Consider the following 25,357-nt stretch of genomic DNA (forward strand, 5'->3'; position numbering starts at 1 on the left):
TCCTCGGCTTGATTCTTGGTGGGGTATAAAATGGTTTGTGTTGTCCTTGTATCGTGAGGAAATGCCAGAATTGAATGAAAAAGACCAAAAAAAAAAAAAAAATACCAACTCTTTTTTAAAGCAAAAATTTAGGTTAGTTATTTTTGCGTTGATAAAAGACTACTTCCAGACTATTGTACTATAAGTAAAATAGAAACACTAATCGTTCCTTCGTGGGGAAGGCACCAAAAATTGTCCACAAATTGTATTTATTAGCTTTTTTCAACCTTTCTCTTCTGCGCGCATGCGTATTGTTGCACGGGCGCATAACCCACACAGATTTGTCTTACGTTAGCGCGGTTTCTGTGATCAGCAGAAGACGAGCGCTAGTTCACTCCGTTGGAAACTTGTTTTGTAAATTAAGCGTGTTGGTAGTGGCTTCAGAATAAAAATAACAATGATCAACATTCAGTGTTCTGTGAACGTGTTCCTTGTATTATTTTTTTCAATGTTCTGTTTCATCGATGCAGAAGACGAAAAGATCATAGACTTATCCTATACATATGGTGAAAATATTACATATTTACCACAATATCCACCTTTCAAGTTTACAACTGTTCATAAGGGAATGACAGATGGATATTGGTAAGTTTTTTTAATGGATTATTTCTACTTTCTATTTAGACCTGTTTGAAATTACAGATTGTTTCAATAGGTTAGGCATATTCAAAAATATGACCTACAGCTTGTAAGCTGATGGAAGTAAGTCTTTATGTAGTGTCGAACCTGAAACCAAATATGTGTCTCTACGTAACGTAGTCGCTAACAGCCACGCCTTTGATGCGAGAGATCATGTGTTCGATTCCCGGTGGAAATACTCGATCGAAAAAGTATAACAGCTTTTTTCATGCCAGTCATCCTGTGTAATGTTTTAATGTGTTTTCTTCACTCACACCAGCCAAATGCCGGGATGGTAGGCCTACATACTTGTCCTAGGCCGTTTCCTTCCTTCCCCATTCCTTTCTTGCTCCCCGATTCCTGGCCAGGTGATCACAGACGGCTAATATGGGTCGGCTCAATACGAGATGGGTAATACGATCATAAATGCCGAAAGAAAGAAATCTAATTTCTTAATCCTCATTGAAACTAAGTGTACTAACAGTAGTACTGCTATTTATTCAACTGGTCGTCAATCCCACTATTGCATTCGATAACAAATACAATTTAGGTAAAAAATATTTGGATCTTCGACCCTTTTTAGACTTCCAAACTATGGTAGACTAGAAATGCAGTGGCGGATCCAGGATATGATCAAGGGAAGGGCTAGACCATAGTTTGCCGCTTTATCCAGTGTAAAGCAGGATTGAAGTCCATTTTATCCAGTGTATACCTGAGCGTCAAGAGGGAGACTATAACCCATATAATCCCCTTGGATACGAGCCTGGACATATGTCTTGTAAAATAGCTGTCAATCCTCCTGTCTATCAATAAATATCAGAGTAAAACTTGTAACAGAGAACGAGATTTTAAAAATAGATTAAGCGACTCAAGAATAGGTCCCACCTCCGCTTTTACATCTCTACTATCATCTCCCAGAAATGATAAAAAGTATACTTATATCCGGTTTCATTATTGACTGCCATAGAACCAAACTTTGTAAAATGTAGTGAGAAAGTGTTTTTTCATATGGGTTCAAAGTTCCAAGAACAGGTTCCAACGCAGACCTTACTCTAGTGCAGCGTTTCCCAACCGGTGTGCCGTGAATGGGCCGCTTCTGTGCCGCGAGGAACTCGCAACAAAATTATTAATTCTATAGCAGAAGTATTAAATCTAGTTGTAAAAATGGTTAATTACATAAAAACAAGCCTCTTAAGATTATTTTCAGTTTTTTTTATATATAAAATAAGGAAGTTTCCTAGTGGACAATCACCCCGATCGCGCCCTGAATCTGCCCCTGCTTCTCTGTGAGAAGGAAATCAGTAATTACAGGAAAGAATACCACCATATTTATTATTATTATTATTATTATTATTATTATTATTATTATTATTATTATTATTATTATTATTATTATTATTATTATTAATAATAATAATAATAATAATAATAATAATAATAATAATAATAATAATAATAATAATAATAATAATAATAATAATAACTAGGAATGCAATGGATATACTCGATTGCAGTGAAATGAGCTGAGCGAGCTTAAGCAACGTAATCAGTTTATCGTGACTTTTTAAAACAATCAGTATTTTTCATAACAATCGCACAATTCTTCGTCTTGACCTTTTGTTCCGGCTAAAAAAAGTTTAAAAAATCGTTAATTTGTTTTTAAATTGTGATTAAAATTGAAAATTTTTACGCTAAAAAAATAAAAGGGCTTCGCCGGAATTTTTGAAAATCACGCGCAGATTTTAATTGTTGACAAAAAAATCACGTGAAAACTTTTTCCCCATGTTAAGTCTATGGAAGCGTTTTTCGGTGATTATTCATCGATGGTACTACCATGAGCAAAATAAATGACGCGTCTCTTTATTTTGAAGTTTTTTGAAAATATCTCCGTTTTCTTTATATGTTCGAAATTTCGGAAGGTTTCCCCAGCAGGACAGGTTAATAACAAACCCGTTTTTAATATTTGTGTTAGATATTAGCTTAAAATAAAGAAATTAGAAGCAAAAAACATTAAATCGACAGAAATCTCGAGAATTACCAACTCTGCTAAAGTGGGAAATTTTCAAGAACACGAGGGAATTCTGCATTTCAACACGAAGCAGCGACATCTATGTCATTGAGAGAAATCTGGATTAAATCTACAAACTAAACTTTTAACGAATATTTCTAGTATGTCTTATTATATGCATTATCTGCAAACTCCAAATATATGAATATATGCTAAGTATTAACATAAAGATAGAGCAAATAGTGGAAATTATCTATGGAAAAGGACGAATTGGTAGGACGATCGTAATGAAATATCGTCTTTACCGGAACAGGCTCAGTTCACGTAAAAAGCAAATAGCTCAGTTAGTTAAAGCAACGAGTCTGTATGCTGAAGGTAGCGGGTTCGATCCCCTGGAAATGCCGTTGCCATTTTTATCACTACACTAAGGTTATTTCATTTACTTTTTTATGTGGGAAAGAATCAAATTGTAACGTATGTGTAAAACTCATGACGATACCAAAAAAAGAAAAAATGCCGGTGTCGCACTTGCACTAGCGTCCCTAATTTTGTTTGCAAACAGTTTCGTAATTATTTCCCCTCTGCTCACTGCTCACCATATGCTCGCTGGCGCATAACGAATGTTTCCCAGTAAATGTTAATTCTAATTTGGAGAATTTTATAAAGTTTCACAATATTTCTCACTAGATAGTCTTCTATCTACGTGTTTGGATATTTTGATAACAGATGTCCCTATTAAATGTTTAATTTTCCCTAGATGTTTAATTACGGAAAAGTTTTACAATGTATTTGTATTGAATTGAAATTGTTTTGAATTTACTACATAAGGTAAGTAGACCCAAGGAGGAGAACTCAAGTAACTGATATTCTACGTAAAAGCAACCTATTGTAGAATGATGATGCTTCTTACCTTCAGCACATAATCTTTACGTTAGAGAGTCAGACAGAGAAAAATCCTGTTTTTCCTCCTCTATGACCACCCATCTTAAACCTCTACATATCATTGTTCGTCTCACAAAATTTCGGTGCTCCAAAAACATTCAAATAATAATAATAATAATAATAATAATAATAATAATAATAATAATAATAATAATAATAATAATAATAATAATAATAATAATAATAATAATAATAATCCTGAATATGCCATCCTTACATAATGTAAGGATATCTTAGTTTCCTAGTTTAAATCTTAAATATCTTAGTTTAAAATGCTTTCTTTAGTACTTATTTGAGCAACCATGTAGGAGGGGGTACGACTTTTTATTTTGCCCCTCTCGTTTCAGCACCCTTCCAACAGAAAGTAATTTTTGATAAGCAGGACAGACAAAATGAATAAGAAATATATTTACAGCATCCTCTCCCCTTTCATGATTGGAATATCACGTAATATTTTTTATTCTACGAAAGATGCCCCTGTGCGGTTAGGGGTAGGTAACTAAAAAAATACCTAATATATAGCGCCCCTTGATTGTAATATTACCGCTTCTTTATTTGTACGAGGGAGCCCCTACACAATCAAGGGTGACAAAAAGAATAGGAAGAGTGTCTATTGATTCCAGTGGTGGATCCAGCACGAACTCCTCGGGGAGGGGAGGGGAAGTGAAACATTCTTTTGATGATGTGCAGCTGTCACAAATTACCACTTAACTAAACTAAACAATAGTGGGGGGAACCGGAACCCAGTCAGTTTAAATTGATGTAAAAGTTTAATTTTTGGCTTCATATTAAAGTTTTGGTTTCAAATGAGAGTTTCAGTCATAGTGGTCAATGATCAAATCTCGTGGGGCTCTTCAGTGTAGGCTAATACGGCCCCCTTATGAGAAAAGGCAAAATTATTAACATGTTTATAACTTTCGAATTTTTCGTCTATTTTAAAGAAATATTTTGCTTCGTATTAAAGTGTTGGTTCCAAATGACAAATTCAGTCCGAGTGGACAATGATCAAATCTCCGGGGGGGGGGGGCTCTTCAGTATAGGGGGCTACAGCTCCCTTATGGGAAAAGGGAAAAATATGAAAATGCTTATAACTTCCGAATTTTCCGTCTATTTTAAAGAAATTATTGGCTTCATATTAAAGTCTTGGCTTCAAATGACAATTTCAGTCCGTGTGGACAATGATCAAATCTCGGAGGGCTCTTCGGTGTAGGGGTTTCGGCTTCTTTATGGGACAAGATTCACGTAGTTGATATTGCAAAATTGTTTTATATATAAAAGTGGAAACTTGCACCATTTGGTTAATTTTACCTCTTATGTTTTGCAGATTCATATTCCAAGCAATAGTTACTCCGCAGAGCTAAAAGAAGGCACTTACTAGTTTCATTAAAATGAAATGTATTTTATGAGAGGAGCAGACGAACGAACAGGCACCCAAACGTTGGTTGAGTCGTACAGTTGAAACTCGTTAAGCTCGCTTCAATTATTATTATTATTATTATTATTATTATTATTATTATTATTATTATTATTATTATTATTATTATTATTATTATTATTATTATTATTAAAGCTTTTTTCTCCTAATTTAGTTATTTTACTTTATTATTTAACGAATATATTGAAAATTGTCAGAGACACGTATGCAGTAATTTATTTCGGGAGGGGTCCGACTTCAATATTAGGATAAATTATAATAAAATTTTAAAAGATAATCCCCAAAATTAGGCTAAATTTACAGAAAAGTTGGGGTTTCAGAGGGGGTCCGGACCCCCTGGACCCACCCCTAAATGCGTCCTTGTTTGTCAGTAACATTTCCTCATTTTGAAACCCTCAAAAACTTCGGATAGACTATATAAAGGAAAACGAGTTATTTTCGATAAAATATCACTTCAAGGAGACGCGACAGTTTTATTGCACATGGTGGTATCCAACGTTCACAAGGGCAAGAATTCCTTCCCTTTTATTCTTTTGCTATTGTGCTGTATCGAAAGGTCAGGTTTGTGACACATTACTCCTACGAACAAGCATGACTGGCAGATAGGAATACTGAACACAACTCCAGAGAAATGCATGCTGAACTTACGTTTATAGCTACGCTTTGGTGATTTGCCCTCAAGGTCAATCGAGTGGTAATTCAGTTCCGTCTCTGTTCTTAAGCCATGTTCGTATTACTTCGAACAGTTTTGATAATGAAAAGCATGCCTCTTAATATAACAGACTTCTTTCGCGTAAGAAATCGAAACTCAGTTGGTCAGAGCAACTAGTCTGTAAGAATTAGGTTGTTAGTTAGTTAGGAGCCCAGTACGAGTAAGGGTTTTTATTACTATTGTTTTTATCTTTTTTATGTGAGGAAATATCAAATTGTGAAATCCCGATATCAAATGTATTTGATTAGGTAGCTTTGTCTTAGCTAAACTTTAAACATCAGTAACTGTCGAAATTATTTCACTAACCGATCACTTACTGAACATTTCAAACACGTCAAACCAGTGGCATAACATGAAGGTTAACCTCTCCTCCGCAGTCCTTAGTTATGGGTCCGTACTTTCAAGGGCGGACTAAGGGCCGGGCGACTGCCCGGGGCGCCAGAGAAAGAGGGGCACCAAAACGAGCCTCAAAAAGTAAATTTTATAATGTGCTTTCTACTGACGTTTTTGGTTTATATTCTTGTAAAGTAGTGGCAATTATATGATCTTTTTCCATTTCACTATGGAAGAAGAGAGTTTCATAGTACTAAGGGGGCTGTATCGAAAATTTGAGAGATGGCATGTAGAATAAAGAGTGCCGGGAATTAAGTATTGTTTGTTTGTTTGCTTGAGTTTAGCGTTCCACGGTTATGCCTTAATGGGCAAGGGAGATGTGGATACTAATTATAGTGGAATCCGAACCACTTTTATCGTTCAACAGTAATCCACCGGGAATTGGACCCGGTACCACAGAAGGCAGGCGTGCTAGCCACTAGACCAGGGGGGTGGAGTTGGTATTGTTTATAGCGGGCCATATTCTTTGTGCAGTTTTCCTAGGTAAGGATTTCTTTTTGAAAATGGGTTTAAAACAGGGGCGTCATTTAGGGAGGGCAGGGAGGGGCATTTGCCCCCCCCCTGAGTTTGAGATCTATATAGATTTTATCATTAGAATAGTAGTAAATCAGTGAAAAACGCGAAATTTTACTTATATCAAGAGGTCTTGCCCCCCCCCCCAAAGCAAAATCTGAAATGACGCTCCTGGTTTAAACTATTAAAAACACTATGATAAAATGTAAAATATAGGCTACTACTAGGGGAAGGGCCACTAGACCAGGGGGGTGGAGTTGGTATTGTTTATAGCGGGCCATATTCTTTGTGAAGTTTTCCTAGGTAAGGATTTCTTTTTGAAAATGGGTTTAAAACAAGGGCGTCATTTAGGTAGGGCAGGGAGGGGCATTTGCCCCCCCTGAGTTTGAGATGTATATAGATTTTATCATTAGAATAGTAGTAAATCAGTGAAAAACGCGAAATTTTACTTATATCAAAAGGTCTTGCCTCCCCCCCAAAGCAAAATCTGAAATGACGCTTCCGGTTTAAACTATTAAAAACACTACGATAAAATGTAAAATATAGGCTACTACTAGGGGAAGGGCGCCAAAAAGTCACTTTGCCCGTGTGAAAATTTGGCCTGCTCCGCCCCTGCGTACTTTCTGTATACTTTTTGGCCTTGCAGCTTGTGCGGTCCCCACGCCACATTGTTGCGGGGGCGCTATTTACGCCTACCCTTCGAACGTAATTCAATAACGGTTTAAGAAATTCTACCATCAGCGTGGAAACGGAAATATATTTTTCTAATAGTCCCATAGAACTTTCACTCAGAACGCCAGATGCAATTTTTCAGAGTGGGCTCTGGCTAAGTAGAAGGAAGATCTGTTTCCTAAGTAAGTTCCTTTCAGAAAGTTTGCTATTTCTTTAACAGTGATGTAAATAAACATACTCATCGTTATTAGCCATCCTGGACAAATCCCTCTAGAACAATGATCGGCAAAAGTTATTCTGCCTAATTTTATAAGCGACTCAAGGGTGAAACACTTGTTAACGAAAGCAATGTTGTGTAAATACTGCCTTGTTTCTGACAAAATATAAAGTCTTTTGTAATCTGTAGACACTTTTCCTATTCTTTTTGTCACCCTTGGTTGTGTAGGGAAGCCTCGAACAAATAAAGAAGAGGTAATATTACAGTTAAGGGGCGCTATAAATATATTAGGTATTTCTTTTGTTACCTAACCATAACGACCTAGGGTCGTCTTCAGTAGAATAAAAAATGCTACGTGATATTACATTCACGAAGGAGGAAAGGATGCTCTAAATATATTTCTTATTCATTTTGTCTGCCCTGCTTCTCAGAAATTATATACCTTGTGTTGGAGGGTGCTGAAAAGAGAGGAGGGGAAATAAAACGTCGTGCCCCCTCATACATTTTAAATTTTGTGACGTGGTTGCTCAAATTATTACTAAAGAAAGCACAATAAACTAAGATGTCTAAAGTTACAACATTATGTAATGGTGGCATATTCAGGAATAATAATAATAATAATAATAATAATAATAATAATAATAATAATAATAATAATAATAATAATAATAATAATAATAATAATAATAATAATAATAAATATGAATGTCTTTGGAGAGCCGAAATTATGTGACACGAATCATTATAGGTAGAGCTTTAAGATGAGTGGTCATAGGGGAGGAAAAACAGGATTTTTCTCTCTCTGACTCTCTAACGTTAAGATTATGTGCTGAAGGTAAGAAGCATCATCATTCTACAATAGGTTGCTTTTACGTAGAATATCTATTACTTGAGCTCTCCTCCTTCGGGCAACTTTGCTTATGTAGTAAATTCAAAACAATTTCAATTTAAGACAAATATTTATAGAGAAAATTAAACATTTAATAGGGAAATCTGTTATCAAAATATCCAAACATGTAGATAGAAGACTATGTAGTGAGGAATTGTGAAACTATAAAATTCTCCAAATTAGAATTAACATTTACTGGAAAACATTCGTTATGCATCAGTGAGCACAGGGGAAATAATTACGAATCTGTTTGCAAACAGAAATTAGAGACACTAATGCAAATGCGACGATATTTTCTCTCCTTTTTTTTTCTTTTTTTGGTATCGTCATGAGTTTTACACATACGTTACAATTTGATTCTTTCCCAAATAAAAAATAAATAAAATAACCTTAGTGATAAAAATGACAACAGTCCTTCACGGGATTCAAACCGTCTACCTTCGGTATACAAACTCGTTGCTTTAACTAACTGAGCTATTTGCTTTCTTACGTAATCTGAACCTGTTCTACAGTAAAGACGATTTTTCATTACGATTGGGCTAACAATTCGTCTTTTTCCATAGGTAATTTCCACTATTTGCACTATCTATACGTTAATACTTAGCATAGATTCATATATTTGGAGTTCGCTGATAATGCATATAATAAGACATACTAGAAATATTTCGTTAAAATTTTCGTTTGTAGATCTAATCCACGCTTCTCTCACTGACATAGATGTCGCTGCTTCGTGTTGAACTGCAGAATTCCCTCATGTTCTTGAAAATTTCCCATTTTAGCAGAGTTGGTAATTCTCGAGATTTCTGTCGATTTAATGTTTTTTGCTTCTAATTTCTTTATTTTAAGCTAATATCTAACACAAATATTAAAAACGGGTTTGTTATTAACCTGTCCTGCTGGGGAAACCTTCCGAGATTTCGAACATATAAAGAAAACGGAGATATTTTCAAAAAACTTCAAAATAAAGAGACGCGTCATTTATTTTGCTCATGGTAGTACATCGGATTTTTGATTTCGACCTATGTTCTCACTCAGCACGACATACTGTATCAGCGTGCTAAGTTTGGTTGAGATCGGCCAAACGGTCTAGGAGGAAGCGTTTTTCGGTCATTATTCCTTGATGGTACATCGGATTTTTTATTTCGACCTATGTTGTCACTCAGCACGACATACTGTATGAGCGTGCTAAGTTTGCTTGAGATCGGCCAAACGGTCTAGGAGGAAGCGTTTTTCGGTCATTATTCCTTGATGGTACATCGGATTTTTGATTTCGACCTATGTTGTCACTCAGCACGACATACTCTATCAGCGTGCTAAGTTTGGTTGAGATCGGCCAAACGGTCTAGGAGGAGTTCGCGGACAACCAAACGGCTAACCCGAGTATAAGAGCTGAGCGAGCGATGCTCGCTCAGCTCAATAATAATAATAATAATAATAATAATAATAATAATAATAATAATAATAATAATAATAATACCAATAATATCTGTGTGTGCCTCGAGAATTTAAGTTAGACCCATAGTGTGCCGCAAGTTGAAAAAGGTTGGGAAACGCTGCTCTAGTGTAAACGGAAGTAATAGAACTACCTTAATTCCGATATCAATATTTGGATCTCTATAGTTTGGAAGTACACAATGTTAAGCAATATATATGTATTTCGAAGACAGCAACCCAACCCATCTCAAATAACACAAAGTACACACATTAACAATTGTGTTGATCGTGAAGAGGACAAATAGCCACGCTGCTCCCGTCTCCATTATCTTTCAATCAATAAATCAACTAAGTACACATAAATTGGTACATTAAATTAAACTTTATAGATCATTTGTGCCCACCTTTATTTGAAGATCTTTGTACACCTTTTTATAAATAGAATTAAACCAAGTGTATCTTCATTTGTTTTTACTGGTCTCTAATACAGTACAACCCATAGTTTTTTTTTTTTCCAATTTGTAATTCTTAGTGGAATGCATTCTAAAGAAAGACAGGTTACCATATTAAAAATACACACATAAACCAGGTTAGCAACCAGAAATTTTTGTTAGGAGGGGAAGGTCCAATATTACAGGCTACTACGTTTATGTAGGATTTAACAAATATTATTCTGCACCCGAAAAGACGATAAGTACTCGTGAAATACTTCCATCTATATTTTCAGAAAAAAAATATAGGCCTAGAACTAGATTGTTTTTATAAGAAAAAGAGTACGGATAACAGTGGTGCCCCCCCCCTTATGTCCATGACGCACCCCCTCAATTGTCTATCCATAGGTGTTCTTCCACGGAAAAAAAAAATCTTTTCGATTAATTTTTACACCCTCTCAAGCTCAAACATATTGATATAGATTTTTAACCCCCCCACATATTTCAATGACGCAATTTGCGTCATAGCCCTCCTTTGTGGACACTCCTGCGGATAAAGTGTAAGATCAAATTTTCATGCTACATCAATCACTATCCTGTTAAACAAGTATAATTTTTGTGAGAAAGTGTACAAATGTCTGTTGAGTTTGAAAGTTTTGGGGGAAGGGGTTCAGACCAGGTGGAATCCCGTAAGTGCGCCTCTGACATATGCACATGTAACAGTTTGTACGTGGAGATTTATTTTATTTTTATTTTTTTAAAAGTTTTCCAGCATTCGAAGTGTTAAAGTTGATTCACTCGGCTGTAACTGTGTAATTCATAATTTTGGTGCCTAACTTTGATTAATCAATATTTCAGTCTAATTTTGTTTATTGTATGCAGCAAAATGTGTCATTATAATCAATTACAATTATTTAATGTATCTTCTTTCAAATAATAAAAGTAGTTGTGTGATTCCAGCGCTGTTCGCAAGGAGGTCCGGATTTTAAGCCCCTCCCCCCCTTGAGCAAGACATTATGCAAAAAATAAACATTTATAATATTTAGATAATGTATACAAACACCTGAAATGATATAAAGTTGGGAACTAAAATTCCTCACCCGCGTTGATGAAATTGTGCGTACGCAACTGTGTAATGCAATATATACGTAATTAGGTTCCTGAGATGTACTACAAAGAATTTAAATTGTGCCTCTTCGCTAAGCTTAATCAGCATGGGCGCCGGAAGAAAATTTTCTAGGAGGGGCATCTCCCTGGTTGTTATATTGCGTTTGGTATTTTTTTTATTTGTATTAAGAAAATCTTAGAAAATTTAAGTTGTTTTTATGAACCAGGGGGCCCTGGCCACACCCTGCCCCTCTTGGATGCCCATGTTATCCACAACTTTTTCTTTTATTTAAATTTATTGAATGTCTCGAAGACAATGATGAACATAAGAAATATAGGAAGTAATTCGGATAGTAACCGCTAAACTACTCTATTTAGGGAACTATACGGTAATAGATTGTTAATAATTGTTTTGAAGACATTTCGCTTAGTGTGTTTGGGTACTCAGCACATACAACCTCATATACTCTTCGCCCAAATTTCTGTTTTATAAGAAAGGGTTTGAAGACTGTTATTAGTTTTTTAAATAGCATTTTATCTTGCTCATTTTCTACTTTTTTTTATATATTTCTTCATTCTCCTTAAGTTATTCATGAAAATAAAAATAAAGAAATGGAGGTTAGCGTAGGGAAAGGCGAGAAGCATTTACGAAATGCTACTGAAATAATCTTTCCGATACTTCTGCACATTTCAGTTTCATGGTAACTTCGACCTGAGCTCGTTTGCAGTTAGACGATAAGATTACTTGATCGATCTATGTCCACATTAGATAAAACACGACGTCCAATAAAAAGGACAAATTTAGGGAAAATAATACAATAGTAGTTTGAAATAAAATCTTGAAGTTTTACGTTCCACAATTATGTCGGATAGGGTAAAGTAGATGGCGATTATGAGAAATGAATGAAATTGTGGAATGAAGAAAGTGGGAGGAAACGGGAGAGCCCCGAGAAAACCACTCACACGGTGTTTGTCCACCAAAAAGCTAACTTGGCTCGAGTTGGGATCGAATCAAGGATCCCATGCACCAGAGTTGAACGCTCTACCAGGTTCACAATAGTGGTTTAGCAATCGATGCTCGTATACAGGTTACGTCCCTTTTCAGGGTGACACCTTTATTTTTTTCCCTATCTGTCAAACTAGTGTTTCTTCTAGCTCGAGTTGCCTCCCACCCATTTTTCAATCTTGCATCTCAGATCTTACTTCGTCTTGCTCCAGGCGGTAAGACTAACATGTTTTCATTTTAAGGGGACACTATGATTAACACATGATTTCCATCAAGATCTTAAAATGAAACTTACTTGTAAAATCCATAGTAAAGTAAATGCTTTTTTGTAATTACTTCTCGCAGCTTCCTTTTACACTTTAATCGAACTTAGGACTGACAATGTAGTAACTTTCAATTCAGTACCGGCATGTTTAGTGTTGAATTTCAATATAAAATAATTTCGTATACGAGCGCACAGTAAATGTTATTTAACCATGGGTAACACTTGTTCCATAGAAAAATGGTCAATAGAAATGTATTACTTACCATTTCCATTTCTGGAAATCCTCCTATTTCCTCCACACGAGCTGCAGATTTTCAAAGGTGTAACGAAATGTCTGTACAGAAGAAACTCTCTTGTTTATTTCAATAGCAGCCCGTAAGCCTGTGTTTCATGTATCCATCTTCTTGAGTTGAGTTGAGTTGAGTACCCAAGTGACATATAATCGAAGCTTAAGGTGGATCACCACCCGGAAGTCAGTATAAGCATTAGTTTATTGCCTTAACCAACGCGTAAAGAAATGGCACATATTATAAGTATTACACTATAAAATAGAGTTATGCGTCAGCTACAACATGAGATACTATTTTCTGTGTTTATGTATTCTGTTAGCTAAAAAAGTACAATATAAGAGGAAAACTTGATCAGTTTTAAGATGAGTACGCAAGATGGCGCTTGCTGTTAGATTTTGCTACTCCTGTGCTCAGTTTTACGAAATTTTTACTTACAAGCATAAATTATGTCTCATTACGGAACATGAATATTATATTACCGTTTTTCGTGTTATGTTTTACATTTTATCCAAATATTATTTTGTGTTTACGGAAATATTTTTAGCGGCTGAATCTCATGCTTACACAGGACGCCATAATGCTTCGTTGCCAAACTTATATGTGTACTGTTGCAGTCACAGTAGTAGGGCAATTCCTTTTCCTCAGCTCCGAGGTGGTACAGGGAAGTTTGTCAACTCCGCAGGATCCCAGGTTGCATGCTTATTTAAAAAAATACTGCAGCTGAATAAATGATTATTATTTCTTGTTTTATGTGCAGAGCAGAAATTGTGAGGGAAAAAAGAAACAATATCAATTTGAAATGTACATACTTCCTTTTATTCTTGAAGTCGTATAAAAATTTGACATATTTTCACTCTATTGCTTAACTTCAATTTTGGAACGTATTTTTCCTTTTCAAATTATAACGAAACTAGCCACTCATGCCTGTTGATAAATGATACTTTAAAAAAAGGACCCTATTACTTCATCTTAAGAGCCTACATAACACAAAACTATTAATATAGGCCTATATATATATATATATATATATATATATATATATATATATATATATATATATATATATATATATATATATATATATATATATATATATGTGTGTGTGTGTGTGTGTGTGTGTGTATGTGTGTGTGTTATTTTATTTTTTATCTTATATTTTGGAAATATAAGATATCCAACTTTGTCTTTTAAAATTTTTTGTACCCGCAAGAGAGTGGGTCCCTAAGCTATAATTTGTTTAGCTTATACGTAAAACTTGCTAAATCCCTTTCACCCTGTGCTGAGACTGTAAACACATACTCAATAATCAACTATGCTGAATTCACAAAAAACTAACAAATTATTATTTATCCCTTACGGCTTCTTAATGACATATTCCACTGTTTATCAATTTTAAATAATGAATTCTAGTTTGAACATTATCACTTTCGATTTCAATGAATTTTGCTTCTTTTAATCTCCTGATCATCTTTCTGTCTTCTTGACAGTTGCGTATTTAGGGGGGTGGCTATCGGGCTGAAGCCCCCCCCCCGAAATTCCAAGTACAACAATAATCCTTCTTACCATTTCTAAGGGAAAATATAAGTGCTTGTTCACATGTTGTGCATAGCCCCCTCCTGAAACCAAATCCTAAATACACCACTGCTTCTTGGCCTAGCACTTTCTCCTCATTCCGACCAACCGCAAGTCCCGTGTCCCTTATGTGTTTGTAGACTGCATTTCTTTCTAACCGTATGTGTGTACAGTCTCACCAGAGGAGAGGAGGGAAATAAATCGATCAATATATCGACAATGATTCGTAGATAACACTTCAATGAATACTCGTAGAATAAAGAATTGTTGAGGTCGGTTTGTTAATTTAGCTTCGTCTTGTAACTGTTCTTGAGGCGAGTGACATCGATGGAAATTAAATTTGTATCGCTTCAAACTATGAAGAAAATGTATGCAATCATTCTTGTCTATATTAATTCGAACGAATACATTCGAATACAAAGTTAAGCATTTTTTAACGAGAAGAAGAGAGGGGGTTGGGAGAACCTTTATCAGTCCTTGGATACACTACCTTGTCGACTTTCAAATAGGGCAATAACAAAAGACCGTAAGCCACCTATTTTTGTTGTAATTTAACAATGAAAATACGAAGAAAAGTAAAAACAACGAAAAATAGACAAGTTGGCAACGCTGTAGCACAATTCTGATAGCTCGCGACGAGGCGCCGTTTTACGTCAACGGTATACGCCATTTTGAATATCCCTTTATTTTTTAAAATGGAAAGGTAGGCATGCTATACATGATTTAAGGCTGTTTTTTTGATCATGAATGCAATTTAGCTGTCCATTTTGTCATATCACTAGCTGTTGGTGAATTATGGCCTGTCTTATTCCTATTCATATCATCGCAACACATGCTTGAAATGACTACCCTCTGTAACAATGGTACGTGCCACACTCTTCTTCCTGGAAGACCCGGGTTCGATTCCCGGCGGGAGCTCATGTAGTTCGGATTCCACGTTAATCAGTAGGTCCAAGCGTCATATAGCCTCGCTGCTGAACGAGACGATAAACTCAAAATCAACTCAACTCAACACACTCTTCTTCCATTCCTCATGCACAGCCAGTAATGTCTCCGGACGCACAGAAGCACATGCATCCTCAATCAGGCTGCACGAGATGTTGTAAATTCCGGATCTTGACGGCTTATATAGTTGACGTAAAAAGGCGCCTTTCGGAGAACAGAAAGGTCAAAGGGAAATCTAGATTAGTTGCCAGTTGTGCTGTTGTCCATTCTGCAAACTGCACCCGACAGTCGGATCGTGCTTTGTGTGATGCTGGAGAAGTTGGATCTTGTATGGGTGCCATTTGTAAGTATCCTCTGAATGGACGTTCGACTAACTCCACATTCCTGGGATTATCGAAGTTTGCTACATTGAGTGCTTTTACTGAACGATCCGAGGACAGCAACTGTGATTTCCTCATCTGTAGACGTTTTCGGACGACCTCTACGACGTCTGTCGTCAACAGAACACGCCTCACAAAATCTGCTGTTGAGATTGGCCACACTATTGTGGGATATGGCCTCCATTTCGGGGTATAGTTAAATGCCGCATTAAATGCATTAAATGCCGCAGCCACCACACGCGAGCTGCGATTTCCACACATCAGGATGATCTCAATACGTTCCTGGGTCATGAGTACCATGGTCCAGTTACTGGAATCTGCAACGATAAAACAGGCCATAATTCATCGACGGTTAGTGATATGAGAAAATTGCATTGCATTTCCTGATCAAAAAGCAGTCTTAAGACATGTGTTGCATGTCTGTACCTTTCATTTTTTTTTAAATAAAGTAATATTCAAAGTGGCGTACTTCAAGATGGCGGTCGTGATGGTCACGTGTGTTTTTATGTCCCCCACCCCCACTCATCATCTATGACCAACGTGGACCTCTAACTCGACAGATTTTTCTGTTACAGGGTGTTTGGCCCACCCTATACATTACAAATATTCACAATTTTGTTTATACACTTCGTTAATTGTCGATTTCATTATTATTTATTTATTTATAGGGAGTCCATAAAGTCCTGCAGGAAAGTAAAACTCTATAACTGGAAACCATTACGTTTAAGTGTATAAATTTTTGGGGTTGGAAGAAGGGAAGTTTAAAGTTTTGTTCTGGTCACAATGCTCGATAACGTTTGCGCTGGTAATCACGTAACTTAAGATGGCGTCTATTAAAGAAAAGACACAATATGTTTTGTGGTTTGCGGAATTAAAATCTCGCGTTTCAGTGCGGAGAGAGTTCCAAACAACGTATGGGAAAACACCCCCAGCAGAAACAAGTATCAAGAGGTGGTACGAGAAGTTCAAAGAAACGAGAAGTGTATCAGATTTACCACGCAGTAGAAGGCCAGGAACGAGTGACGATGTGATTCACACGTTGCAGGCAGCGTAGCCAGGAGTCCTATGTAGTCGCTTAAACGTAGGTCATTGGAAGTGGGAGTACCGAAGTCAACGTTACTCAAGATCGTACGCAAGATTTTGAAGATCCCTATAAGTTAAAATTTGTGCACGAGCTGATAGAGGAAGACTGTAACATGAGAATGGAATTCTGTGAGTCAATGCTTATCCGCTTACAAGAAGATGGTGACCTTTTGTCTCGATTTCTGTTTTCAGATGAAGCCACATTTCATGTGTCGGGAAAAGTGAACAGGCACAACTGCCGAATTTGGGGGGTGGAAAATCCACGTGAATTCGAGGAGCACAAGCGGGGTAGTCCCAAAGTCAATTTGTGGTGTGCTGTTTCAATGGACTACATTATTGACCCTGTTTTCTTCGAGGAAGAGACGGTAAATGGTAACAATTATCTGAACATGCTACAGACATTCCTTTTACCAGAACTTACTAGGTTAGGGATCCTTAATGAGGTCCACATGCAACAGGATGGGGCACCTCCGCACTATGCCCTTCAAGTTCGACATTTTGACCAAGGTATATTCGCAGAAGCCAGCTAATCTGCACGATCTCAAGAAAAAAAATAACTGATGTGATTTTGAACATTCCAGACGAGCACCGCCAACACGCAATTCTTGGTTTCCCAAGAAGACTACAAGAGTTTTTGGACGTGAATGGTGCACAAATGGAGGTTTGACGATGAATCTTAACTAGCTGGAACAAAACTTTGAACCTTTCTGTAAGTACACCAAAAAGTATTTGTTAATGTATTACGTAGTTTCCAAGTTATAGAGTTTTACATTCCTGCAGGATATTATGAACTCCCTGTATTTATTTGTTGACACCAGATACATCTCAGACGCCATTTTACACTAGATATATAACAAAGGGAAGGATTTCGGATGGTATCGGCCAGGGCCTATATGCTAAGTACCATCCTTGGATTTGTCTGGTAGGACTGAGGGAAACTCTGGAAACTATCAGTCAGGACAGTCGGAGGCGAGACATGAACCCGCGGCGACCTCCCGAATGCCAATCCAAGGCGCTCCCAAGTGCGCCACGGTGACTTGGTGCATTAGGTTACTGCTCGGGACGTTTTACAGATAAATTAGTTACGTTTTACGGATCCATAACTCCCAATAACATGATGTATGACATTTACAATTATATGACATCTATATGACATTTACAATATGGTGGTCAAATGAGTTGGAATGACTCGTAAGTATAAACATGAATGAAAGAAACAGCTAAACTGTTTTCGCTCTTGACCCACTTCAAATATTGAGTGCTGTATTTGTATTTAGCATCACATAAAACTAATTATTATAGCATTATATATATATATATATATATATATATATATATATATATATATATATATATATATATATATATATATATATATATATATATATATATATATATAAAAATTACTAACAAAGTTGCATCAAATCATGTATATTATTTGTTTAGAATTTTTGTTGAAAACTTATGCTATTTTTCATAACTCCCCATTCAAGGAACCCTTTTGGATCCATTATTGCTTCAATTTCGGTGAAAATGCCCCAGCATGCCATTCAAAACCTCTAATGTTGTAGTTTGAAGTTCAATACTGAGAGAATTAGTAGTTAGCTAGCTAACATTGACAACTACAGAAATTCCGAAAATACATGTATTCCTTTTAACTTCGGCTCTTCCGAAGGCATTATACGTTGTTTAACGTCTTCACGACTGTGAAGACCATTTATAAAGCTGTCCCCCTGTCTGAATGACATGGTTGATGATGAAAAAAAGACAGGAAATGGAAGGGTTCAAATCATTCTCCCTCCCTTGCTCTTTTTCTTTCGTTTTTCTTCGGAGGAGGTTATGAATAATCTTTCTTTTCCTTCCAATTCTCTTTAGAACGTCTGCTAAGCAAACCTCTATGACTGAATTTAAAAGCTTGTTAAGGAATTTAGAATTCCTGAGATATCTCTGATTATAACTTTAAGTATTTTCCTTGATTATAAGTCAAACTAATCATTATTGGAGAGCTAGTCAAGTCTTTTAAAAAGTTGAGAACACTATGTACCAACTCAATTCAACCCCCGGGCCGCGGTGGCTCAGTGGTAGAGTGTTCACCTCTGGCGGACTTGGTTCAATCCCAGTTCGCTAGTGATTGATGTTGTTGTTTTTGAGTTTAACGTCCTTTTCAGCAGAGAGGCTGTATGAGACGGGACCTAGTGATTATCATGGAATCCGAACCACATGAGCTCCCGCCGGGAATCAAACTCGGGTCTCCCACGCCAAAGGCGCGTAAGCTAACTGCTTAGCTATGAAGGGGCTCGATCCTAGCTCGCGCCAAGTGGGCTTTGTGGTAGCGTGGGTTTATCGTGGTTCTTCCGTTTCCTCCCACTTTTTTTAGTTTGGTGACGTATGGCTAGCACATCGATTTCCAGGACTCCTTTTGCTGGCATTCTAGATTAAAGTTCACTACTTCTTAGTTTAAGTACTTCCCTAATTCACTTGCAATACTGATTAAAATAGAAAACGTTATATCTCAATGCAAACCGAGCCCAGGACGGCAGTAGGAAAAGATATGAGCGCTAACCGCTCGCTTTTTTTTTTTTTTTTTTTTTTAAGGAAATGGATAGTGTATGGACGGCTGGTGGGCAACTCAAATTAAAGTGAAAACATAATGGTCGAGTGAAGTTGAAGTGTAAACGTATTAAACATGAAATTAAATCCGCCTTAATTGAAAGTCCCAGGATTTTATCCCCTAACTTATAAATGCAATAGGAAATATTGAAATTATGGGTGAAATGAGACAATAAAGGACCACGATAAAATCTACGGTTGTCCATGACAAGCTTAGGATCGAACATATGACCCTTTGGAACGTGGAACTATGGTATAACAATGACTACTCCTCAGGTTCCGAAAACGGGTAGCTGTTCAGGATGTATTTTCATAAACTCGTGATTGAGAGCAACATTGTAGGCCCCAGACAATTTTACTGATTATTGTGGTACTTGATGAGAATCGAATTGTCGGAGTCCTGGATTCCAACAATTTTGTTCAAATGTCATAAAAAATTCTCCATTTATTTAATTAGAAAAAGTAATTAGTTAGCACTGACAGTTTATCGATGAAAATTGATATTTTAAAGTAAAATATATTCAACATTTCTATGTACAGTATATAGGAAGCAGTGATAACACCTCCATCGAATCCGATGAAAGGAAAAGCTTTGCAGACTGCCGGTAGGTAAATGTAATGGTCTAGATTTACAGTTCCCGTTTCATTACGGTAGAGATAGTGTATGCCCTATCACTAAGCAAGGATAGCTATGTACGTAATATAGTAACCTAAATATACGTACTTCATTCAAAACTATCCATCACGACTCTGGAACTCATTAAAGGAATGATTTACACTTCTAACAGAACACTTATTTATTAAAATTAAAATTCAGTCTACTGTATATTTATTTTAATAAATATGTATAAATACACTGGCCAAAAGTGTAAATTATTCATTCATTCAAAAATTCGTATTAGAAGGTGGATCACTAGGTGTTCTCGGTGCTATGTTAAACGCTGCTTGAATAGTGCGGCATTGGCAGGTAGTGTCGAGTGTTTACTGATGCCAGATAATGAAGGAAGTAATCATGGAATTCTGCTTGAATACTTACTGGAGAAATTAGTTTTTGACCCTTACCGCAATTTACAGCTAAGTTCCGCTTCTCGAATTGCAACGCTAGAATCCAGGAATTAAAGGTACAAATTTGGCAACAACGCATTATGGCGTTCTGCGCAAGTTTCTTCTCAAAATCTATTTCCTTAAATTTAATTAATATTAATATTTAAATAAAATGTGAAACATAACACGAAAAACGGTCAAACAATATATCTATTTTGTAATAAGAATGTTACTTTAAAGTACTTTACCCATTCAAATAAGCATTTCGTAAAATTGAGCACTTCTAGTAAGATCTAACAGTAAGTGCGATCTTGTGTGCTCATTGTAAAACGAATCAAATATTTTATTTTATTTATTACCTTTTTCGATATCAGAAGACACAACCAAATGAAGCACTGTCTTGTGTTGTAGCTGAAACATAACTTTATCCTATGGTATAAACAATATTTATAATATGTAACGTTTCATTTCACAGTAGTTAAGGGAATGAGCTAAATGAAATGAAATCTTTAAGTTTTACGTCCCACGGTTATGCCGGTTAGGCTAAAGGAGACGGTGATGATGAGAGATGAGTGAAGTGGTGGAATAAAGAAAGTGGGAGGAAACGGGAGAACTCCGAGAAAACCCACGAGCACGATGTTTGTCCACCACAAAGTCCACACGGCGCGAGCTGGGATCGAACCAGGGACCCAAGCACCGGAGGTGAACGCTCTACCACTGAGCCACCGCGCTCCCGGAATGAGCTAAAATATGTACTGACTTTCGGATGGTGATCCACCTTAAGTTAGAATTGCATCTTATCTCCTAAAATAATATTGTTCTAATTAATAATAATAATAATAATAATAATAATAATAATAATAATAATAAATGTAAAATAACTAACGGGTCAAATTAAACTTTTTATGTATCTACCCTGGACCCATACTTGAAAAGAAATAACCTTTTTTAGTTTAATATACCTTTGTTAGGCCCTGTAGGCTAAAGGAGACGGATGATAAATTAAAGTAAATGGCTGTGAAATTAATTTTTTATGCTCTCCCGCCGGGAATTGAATCTGGGATGACGTGCACCAAAGGCACATACGCTACTCATTAAACTGGTGGAGAGACCTGGGGTCATACTTGAAGAGGTATATTCGTAATACTAGAAGTATACAAATAATAAGATTCACTGCCATAATACTCAAAGCATATGCGTCTAGGAGCAAAGGTTAATCCTTCTTTCATAATAATCTTTTTATTAACATGCTATTAAGAGGTCAAGGTTAATGTACCAGATGAACATCATTTGAGTAATGCATAAAATGTTTGCATCTCTTTTCATAAAATAAGAATGACTTCGCAGTTAACAAAACGATAAAAATGTTTAATGTACAGGATAACTTATAAGTTGCTCGACAAGACGTGAGTAAATAAGTACATGTATCAAATAAATTAAAAGCAATTGTAATGTATTTTCTTTCCTTTTTTCTAAAAAAAAATTAAACACTATGTGAGCGATTCTGAATATTTTGACCAACGGTGCTCTTTTTCTTGTATAGTTTGTTCCTGTACTGTTCATAGCGAATTTTTCAACGTCATCATATTCGAACTGCAGCGTATGAAGAGGGGACGATGGTTCGATAGTAGAACGCATATCTCTGGTACGTGGGATCCTTGGTTCGATTCCCGATCAAGTAAGTTTGTGGTGGACACTACTGGTCCATGGGTTTTCTTAGGATACTCCTGTTTTCTCTTACACTTTCATTCCACCAATTATTAAATCATCATTCACTTGCTTTAATCATGCTTCTCACAAAGGGCATAATCATAAAGGCCGTTAAACTTAAAGCTATCTTGATTCCCGGTGGGAGCTCATGTGGTTCGAATTCCACGTTAATCAGTAGGTCCACGTCTCATATAGCCTCGCTGCTGAAAGGAACGCTAAACTAAAATCAACTCAACTCAATTAAAGCTTTCTTTTGCATCATATGAATATCTCACAAATGATTATTTTATAAGGAAAAATAGACCCTTCCTCAGCAGCCTATATTGTAAAAAAAATTCATAGATAAATTTAGAAAAAAAATGTTTGCCAAGCCTCTGTGTAAATCAATTTACACGTATAAAGTAAAATTACTAATATGAAATGATATAAAATTATATTTTTATCAATAAAAATATATTTTCTTATAAATTTACTGTAAATTTGTAAGAAAACCAGCAAATTATGTAATTTAATCTAAGGAAATATATATCAACTTTCAAAATGAAGGGTAAATGATTTTACATTGTTATTTGGCAATCAAACTACAACATTTTTTGCAGTGTACAAGCAGTAAGGGAAATGAGTAGAAAGGCTTCTGCAGAATAATGAAATGAAACAAGATGATTTGTAACAAATGCAATTTAAGATTTTTACGTGTTCGGAGAAACAAAGGATAATCTGTACCAGTCAAAGATCCTTCGAGGTAAATGCCTGTAATGCTTGAAGTAATAACTCTCTGCATAATTGAAAAAAAAATAAAGTTTCTTTCGGAGCACTTTTTTGTAATAATTTCGTTAGTTGCTAAAATACATTAAAAACAAAATATAAGAGCGATAAAACAACGTTCACGTGATTTATATTGTATAGCTTTAAAGAACGCTTACTGGTCAAAATGATCGATAAGCCCTTCTAGAGTTAATAATGTACTTCCTCTAAACATCTTTATGATGTAATGATTTACCTTCATTTTCCATACAAAGATTATGTTTGTTACAAACAAACAGAAGTTGTGTCACCAATGATCTTCAACAGCGACGCCCACACGATTTTTCCAAGGGCGGGTCAAAAAACCGATGCAGTTGTAAATACACAAGAACTCCAATACAGTTCATGTGTATACCGATGCAGTTGTAAATACAATACGAATCCACACATGTTGCACATAATAGGCTACTTATGTAAAACAAGTATTACTTAGCCGCATTGCGTAACTTAATTAATTATTACATTAGTGCCTATAGTATTCACTATAAATATAGAAATCTAATATGTCTTGGCATGTATCTCGAAGAACTGAACCCCTTCGAAAATCCAGGGGAGAGCAATGTACTCCCTTTGCTCCATCCTGTGGGCAACCATCTATTTATTGATTTATTGTCAACACAACAGGCTATTGCCTAATTACCGTGTTGAGAATTACACAATTACATACTCATAACGACATTTCTGAATTTCTTAGGCCACATAGCACATATTTTCAATAAGCTGTTGTTCTGCAGATTGATGATTTCATCATTATAGTAGTTTTTAATTTTTTACAGTAATAGAATCCAAGGTTTTTACGTGTTTTTAATGAAGGAACATGAAAGTTTAATGAAGAAACTAAGTCAGGACGGTCTACAATAGTTTGAGTTACTTTCTGAATAAATAATAAATCAATCATATGACGTCTTTGTTCTAGTGTTGGAAGACGAAAGTTCTCAAGGATGGTTTTATAGCTGTCGTAAATAGGATAAATGTGAGTTTCTTTGTAGGTTAGAAATGTCAAAGATTTTCCATGTATTCTTTCAAATTGCTTATGATTTTTTAATTGAGACGGATTCCAAATACAGTAGTAGACGCATACTCTAACTTTGAATGAACATATGCATTGTACAACTTCTGTAATGTTGAAGAGTTCTTAACTTCTTTTACTGTTCTAATTACGAATCCTAATAGCTTGAATGCTTCATTTGTTATATTTGTCATGTGACTGTCAAACGTTAACTTAGCATCAAACGTAGCACCAAGACTCCTTAACTAAATCATGTCTATTTACTACATATTTATTAATTACATAATCAAAATGACGAGGCGATTTACTTCTACTGAATGGTAACACTTGGCACTTGCTTGCATTGACCCCAAGTGATTAGAAGAACACGAGTTACTAATATGATTTAAACTTTGCTGCAGTTTTATGTTATTGAACTGATTTTAGAGAATTGATTTTAGCATATCGAAAGCCTTAAATGAAAGGGTTTCGAATTCCGTCTTAAACAAGGGTGTTGCAACAAAACGGATGCTAATTCTTTTAATTTCAAGGTGGAAAGACGCCGCACAAATATAGTAATGGAAAATGTCTTTCGATCAAATTCAATATTTTGTAGCTAATTTCCTGCTGTTCAAAGTTTTCATGGACACAAAGCCCAAAAATCGACAACTTCTGACTAGGCGACCAAAGAACAAACCGGAGAAAGTTGCGTGTTTTGGTTCTTGCCAGGGTTGTAGTGCCAAATTCATTTGTGCCGGAGTGTTTGATCGGAGATAAGAGATTCAAAAACACAACTTAAGTATAAACACAAAACTGACATCAAATTATGAATTTTTATTTTAATATTATATAGTGAAACAATATATAACACAAACAGCCATAGCATAAAGTTTCCAAGTAGTATTTTATTTTTATTCTTTACCAGTTTCCACGTATTATGTGAAACTACTGTATAACCTACGTCTATGTTTTGTATCAATGTTAATAAAATAAATCTACTGTTTCTATTTTAAGAAAATGAAGTTCAAATATTACATTTTTATTTAGAAACATGAAATTTAAAATTTTTAGTTCTATAAAAATCTTAAATTATGTTGCAGCCATGAAAAATGTAAATCAATTTGAATTATCATTCGAATTTTGAAGATTTGAAATCCTGAACTCGAGTCAGCTTACTTTCTGCGAGCTAACGCAGAAATAAAGTAATAAAATTTGGTAAGAAAAACACAATTTAATTTTTTAAACCAGAA

At 35.7% G+C, this 25,357-nt stretch overlaps 1 protein-coding gene across 1 annotated transcript in view; it reads left to right on the forward strand.

The window, feature by feature from the left end:
* Positions 1-338: 338 nt before the first annotated feature.
* The window catches only part of LOC145666479 (isatin hydrolase-like), a 125,824-nt gene continuing 100,805 nt past the window's right edge, over positions 339-25,357 (forward strand). The window contains exon 1 of the mRNA XM_081733735.1: positions 339-624. Coding sequence (XP_081589861.1) covers positions 437-624 — 188 coding nt within the window. The 5' untranslated portion in view covers positions 339-436. The remainder of the gene's footprint in view (positions 625-25,357) is intronic.

This window comes from Thermobia domestica, chromosome 12 (genome assembly GCF_964235325.1).
Source record: "Thermobia domestica chromosome 12, izTheDome1.hap1.1, whole genome shotgun sequence".
Classification (NCBI taxonomy): Eukaryota; Metazoa; Arthropoda; class Insecta; order Zygentoma; family Lepismatidae; genus Thermobia; species Thermobia domestica.